This window comes from Acinonyx jubatus, chromosome A1 (genome assembly GCF_027475565.1).
Source record: "Acinonyx jubatus isolate Ajub_Pintada_27869175 chromosome A1, VMU_Ajub_asm_v1.0, whole genome shotgun sequence".
NCBI classification, from domain to species: Eukaryota; Metazoa; Chordata; class Mammalia; order Carnivora; family Felidae; genus Acinonyx; species Acinonyx jubatus.
This window is the reverse complement of record NC_069380.1, coordinates 91072162-91078161: the sequence shown is the minus strand read 5'-3', so window position 1 is coordinate 91078161 and position 6000 is coordinate 91072162. Positions and strand designations below refer to the sequence as shown.

General features: G+C 57.8%; 1 protein-coding gene across 1 annotated transcript in view; it reads right to left on the bottom strand.

The window, feature by feature from the left end:
- The window catches only part of COL23A1 (collagen type XXIII alpha 1 chain), a 351683-nt gene continuing 345683 nt past the window's right edge, over nt 1–6000 (bottom strand). The window contains exons 26-29 of the mRNA XM_027076904.2: nt 3575–3628; nt 3349–3435; nt 1476–1514; nt 1–919 (exon numbers count right to left, since the gene is read on the bottom strand). Coding sequence (XP_026932705.1) covers nt 845–919; nt 1476–1514; nt 3349–3435; nt 3575–3628 — 255 coding nt within the window. The 3' untranslated portion in view covers nt 1–844. The remainder of the gene's footprint in view (nt 920–1475; nt 1515–3348; nt 3436–3574; nt 3629–6000) is intronic.

The window sequence follows — 6000 nt, the reverse complement described above, 5'->3', positions numbered from 1 at the left end:
AGACACACACTGTGGTTTATTACACGCAGCGATAACCGTCTATACAGAGAAAGGAGGCAAGCATCTGGGCTGGGGATGACAGCTGGGAGCCCCTGTCAGAGGTGGGGGAGCCTCTCCTCAGAGCACGGTGGCTGGGGTTGCAGACCCCCTGCTCGGGCTGGCCGGGAATCCACCCACGCCTTCTTCTTCTGCACAGCTCATCCGAAGGACCATTTCTGGCAGGCTGACCGGAGCTCTCCCGGGTGGGAGAGTTGGGGCAAGAGGAGACCCCAACTCTGAGCTGCGGGCCAGTCTCCTTGGGCTGGCAAAGTCCCATCATGACCCTCTTCTGGGTGCAGCAGCCACTCTAGTCTGGGACCCGCCGTCCTCCACACTCGAGGATCGAGAGGCTTCTTGCAGCCGGGTCCACGGGTGGTGGTCTCCTCCGGGCCAGAGGGCACGTGTTCTCATGGCAGGCTAGCTTCCTGAGGCCCACTGAGCTTGGTGGGAGTGGGGGCGCAGCGTGCTCCCCAAAGCTTGCAGCATCCAGCTGCAAGTGCTGGGCAGAAATCTTGTCCTGTCCCGGTGAAGCCAAGGCCCAGAGGGGCCCCAAGGGGCGGGCAGCTGGCTGTGGCCAAGTCCAGAGGCCAGAGAAGCTGGGGCAGCTGCATTTGTCATCCAAGCCCCGGACCTTTCTGGATGGGGTGGGCCCCAGGGCTCCAGAACCTCAGGGGACAGTCTCTCTGCTAATCAGGTGGCTGAGGGCCCAACCCAGCATCTCTGCAGCCCCTCCTGAGCCAGGCACTTTCACCTTCGTCTCCTTCCCGGGAGAGCCAAGTCCCACGGCTGCCCCTTGGGTACACAATTACCCTGGACCGGCCCGTCCCCTTTCCTGCCAGCTCCACATGCTGATTGTTCCAGGGCTGGGCCAGGCCATGCACTTAAATGCGACAAGGCCGCAGGTGGTGCATCCCGTGAAAAAAAGATCAATATATTACTGTTCTGTTTTTACAAAAATTAAAAACGTCCACACGCATCTGTACGGGTTGTGAGCTGGGTGCGGGGGTCACTGGAAGAGGAGGGAGAGACTGAAGGTGAGGAGGGAGGCCCTGCCCTGATCTGAGCACCCTGTCCTGCCCATTTCTTCTAGAACGGGCACGCCCCCAATCCTCTCATGCCCGGCTCTTGGCTTTCACCCCCTCTCAGTGGGGCAGTTTGGGCAAAGTCCCAGGGGGGAGCAGATGGCTTTGCGCTGGCTGGGCCAGGTACTGGGCGAGCCCCGACTGACCGACAGGGTGGACTAGTCACCCGGGACCACAGCCCCAAGCCTGGGGCCACACGATGGGAGAGTCAGAGCTGGGGTCGTGTCATCCCAGGGAAACCTGGCTATTCAGTCACTGTGTGGGGAACCGCAGACACCCAGCCCCTGGGGTCTCCCCCACCCCCACCGCCGCCCTCCTCACAGCCTGTCCTAGAGACTCCTCCCTGCAAGGTACCTTATGCCAGCAGCCAGGCACGGGCAGCCCATCAGGGCCCTGGAAAAGAAAAACGTTTCAGTGGGGATGGGGGTAGGGGACTTGATCAGCTCCCTACACTCTGTACACCCTTGCCCCGAGTGTAGGGAGGCAGAGCTGAGGGAGCTGCCACACGAGGCCACTGGACCCCACTGAGGCAGGGCCCGAACGCCTGTCCACCTGGGTAGTCGGGTCACAAGACATGAGGGCCTCTCACTGGGCTTGTCCTGAGTGCGCCCCCATGGGGCTTGGTTTGTTGGGACACTAGAGCAGGGACAGAACCAGGGGACTGTGGAGTATCAGGTACTGTGCTGGAATCTGCCGGCCAGGAGATACCGAGGGGCTTCATGGCTTCCTGCCTGCAGCCATGATGGTGGCTCTGGCCCCTTACACTGGGGGGGCCTGAGAGCTCTCAGGAGTTTCTCCAAGAGTGTTTTGAAGGGCAGTCCAGGAAGCGGGATCCCCCTCTGGCCTGTCCTGGTCCTTGTGTCTGGATCTGGGTGGCAGGGCAGAATGAGGCTGTCAGGGTAGAAACCGGGGTGGGGAATGGGGATTGTCTGGGGGGTGCCAGCATGCCTATGCCAGCCCAGCACTCAGACACAAGGTGGGGTGGGGAAGGTTTCTAGGGCGGCCTGGAGGGTAAGGGAGCTGGGGAGGGACCCATCAGGCAGCCTAGAGTCCTTGGGGAACCCCGGGGGGAAAATTCTTCATTCCAGAGGCACACACGGGAACACATTCCATGGAGCTGCCAGACATCTACCAGGGTCACGGGCTGGGGCCCACAGGGAAGTGGGGGGGAGGGGCAGGAAGGAAAGGAAGGCAGGAGAGAGGAGGGGGTGGAACAGTGGGCACAGGTGCCCGGAATGCACAGCACAGCACACAGCAGGCCAGACCGCATACCACAGGGCAGGGCCCGCTGCCCCTCGCCAGGCCCCTGGAGCCTGGTGCCCCTCGCTGGCCTCCACATTTAAGGTTCTCCTGTTTCAAAGACAAAGGCTGAATGACCCGGAGGGAAGTCTTGGCCCCGGGCCTGGAGTTGTGAGGCTGGGCCACCGCGTCTCTCCTCTGTCCCTGCACTTTTTGAATACGGTCACCACCCTCCTATTTCTCTCAGTGACTCCCCAAGACCACCTAGTGGCCCTAGAGGCAGGGCCTAGTACCCCCACTGCTTGGATGAGGAGACTGAGGAACCAGAGGGCTGGTGTGACTCACGGGCAGTCAGAGGACTGGGCATCTGGGGTCCCTCACCCTGATCCCCCTTTGAAAGGCAGCCAGCACCCCTCATGGCCGGGTGGCCAGGTATGAACATCTGCTCAGTCTTAGTGTGGAAGGTCCCTGTTTTCCCTTTCCTGTCTTTTGTGAGCTCCATGGAAGAGTGTGATGTGTGGACCCTCCCAGCCTTCCGGAGAGGGGAGTGAACTGTGGTAATTTCTGGCCTGCAGTCCAGTGGGCCTCAGGGGCTGATGTGAGAGAGAAGGAAAGGAGGAAGGTGTGGGGAGCAGGGAGGGACTTTGGGGCATGCAGAGGGGGTGCAGGGGCCGCATGGGGCCACCCATACCAGCAAGGGACACCCACCCAGAGAGGTGAGGGTGTCCTAATCCTCTGTAGCGCCAAGGAAGCTGAGAAGAGATGGGCAGTGACCCTGGCAAACACTGAGGGGGTGGGTCCCCCTGAGGCACGCTCAGGGTGGGGAGTCAGGACCAGAATGAGAGAGGTGCCTCCATGATGGCAGTGACAGCTGCGGTGGTCTCTGGGGCTTGCGAGTGAGCTCTGAGGACAGGGAAGACGTTGGCCTGACCCTGGCCTGAGGCGGCAAAGACCTGGGTTGGGGCTCCCGTTCTGCCCCGACACGTACCACGGGACACGGCTGGTCCAGGCCTGGCGGTCCCGGCTCACCCTTCTGGCCCTTCACACCTTTCCGGCCCGGGACTCCTCGCTCCCCCTGCACAAGGAAGGAGATGGGTGTGTGGCCAAGGCTGCCAGGTTCAGGACCCCTCCTCCGCCTCTCAGAGGGATGGGCCTCCAGCTGGCAGCCACCCCTGCCCTGCTGCGCCCCCATCCCAGCCTCCACCGACCCCCACCTTCTCTCCACGTTCACTCCGGTCACCTTTCTCTCCTCGGGGTCCAGGGAAACCCTGGAAAAAGGAATAAAATGAGGTTTGAGGTTTGGTCCTGTATCTGTTCATCTCTGTGCCTCCATCACTGCCCCTTCCCCATGCAAATTTGTGGTACCCGCTGGCCCCACTCAACTCCTCAGTGACACGTATGTTCGGCACGAGGCTGATTTCAAGAAAAGCATACATTCAGGACGCTAGCACTGCTTCCTCCAAAAGAGAACACTGGCGGTGTCTCTGGACAGAAGCCCTCAGGCAGAGGGCTTTCTCTCGCACGTCACTGTCACATGCTGCTGGCACTGGCCCTAGCTTGGCTAGGGACAGAGACCCAGGAAACTTGTGGAAGTTTATGTCACTATCTTTGGTGGACTCAGAAATGGTGACCTTTCTTGAGCCTTTGGCTTAATCTCTTACCCACCTCTACCCACCCATTCATCCATCTGTCCATCCACCCATGCAACCAACATTTTTAAAAAACTTTTTTTTAAACATTTTTTTTAATGTTTATTTTTGAGACAGAGAGAGACAGAGCATGAATGGGGGAGGGTCAGAGAGAGAGGGAGACACAGAATCGGAAGCAGGCTCCAGGCAAAAACTTTTTAAAAGTTTTTATTTATTTTGAGAAAGAGCACGGGCAGGGGAGGGGCAGAGAAAGAGGGAGAGAGAGAATCCCAAGCAGGCTCCACACTGTCAGTGTGGAGCCCGATGTGGGGCTCGAACTCACGAACTGTGAGATTATGACCTGAGCCGAAACCAAGAGTCAGACGCTTAACCAACTGAGCCACCCATGTGCCCCTGCAATCGACATTTCTAAGCATCCACTAGGAACTGGGCTGTGGGCTGGATACTGAGGACAGAGAAACAGATTTGATGTGCCCCCCCTCCCCCTTTATTTTCTGTGTCTTATGATTTGACATCTTAAAATTTTTGCTGGCTAGGAAGAGGCTGCCCCTCCCTCATGTTGAGTTTTGGAAACAGCAAAGGGCTGGTGTGGGGCACACCTTTTATATGTAAACCAAAAATCCCGAAATCACTCCCTTTATCTGCCTGTCACACAGCAAGCTGAAATCATCCCAAGGCCCAAAATCATCCCAAGGGCAGGTAGCAGGAAACTAGGGACCACCCCTACAGCCCGGAGCCTGCCCAGATTATTCATACTAACTAATCCTCAAGTGTCTCTCCTGCTCTGTCTTGCCTTTCCCAAGGAAGCCCCAGTAAAAGCTCTGGCTTAAGCTGCCCCCCACTCCCTTCTACCTCTGGATCAAACCTGGTGCTTCCCCATGTGGCCCTGCCTAGTGAGTGAGCCCTTCCCCTGGGAAACATAAGTAACATATTTTTCTTCCAATGGCATTGGCCAAACTGTGTCCTCAGTCACCTCCACAAATTAAAACCCTGCAGTTACAAATGTGACACTTCCCTCACGGTCTAACATGGCAGGCAAGAGGATATAGAAGATGATGGTCTATGCTCAGTGACACAGGATGAACCAGATGCCATGAGATCCGAGGGAGAGGGGCTGTTCTATCCAGGTGTGAGGTCAGGGAAGGCTTCTGAGCACACTCCCCATGTCTGCTGGGCCTGGTGGAGTGGGCGCAGGGCCAGAGGCTTGCCAGGTAGAGCCGGTGGGCTCTGAGCTCAGCTCCAGGCCTCCCAGAAGGCAGCCGTGGCCACACCGCTGGTGGCCCAGTCTCTTTAGCTCCACTACCTCCCTGACAGAGCCTGAACTGGATTCAGCATTGGTGTCTTCTCTGGACCCTTTACATGGATGGAGCATCATCTTCCCAATCAGAAATTCTGTGTCTACACTTGCTCTCCCAGGTGACATTCTCTCCTTAAAGCCTAGGGTGGACACCAGAGTCCGTGCCGCCCTACATCTGGTCACCATTGCCCTTGCAAGAGCCACCTGATTTTCCTGGGAGCCACCCTCCCTTCTTATAACCCACTGACTCCACTCCCAGCTCCAGGAGGGAGGATGTGACCAGGGCTGGCCAATCAGGGCACTGCATTTCTCACAGCAAGTCATGTTTCAGCATTGACCCAACTGCGGCCAGAGAGAGGTGATGAGACTTTTCTAAAAGAATACAGAGTGAGGCAAATGGTCCTTCTCCAGGGTTTGGGGCTATTGCCTCCACCTCATTACCACATGTAACTTGAAATGACACCCCAACAGAGAAAGCACAGACGGGAGGACGAGAGGGTGGGTTGTGTGGATCCACGCACTGTCCCTCTGGATTTTTTTAAATTTTAGAGAGACAGTGTGCACAAGTGGGGGCGAGGGGCAGAGGGAGAAAGAGAGACACAGAGAATTCCAAGCAGGCTCCATGCTCAGTGTGGAGCCCCAGGTGGGGCTTGATCCCACGACCCTGGGATCATGACCTGAGCCGAGATCAAGA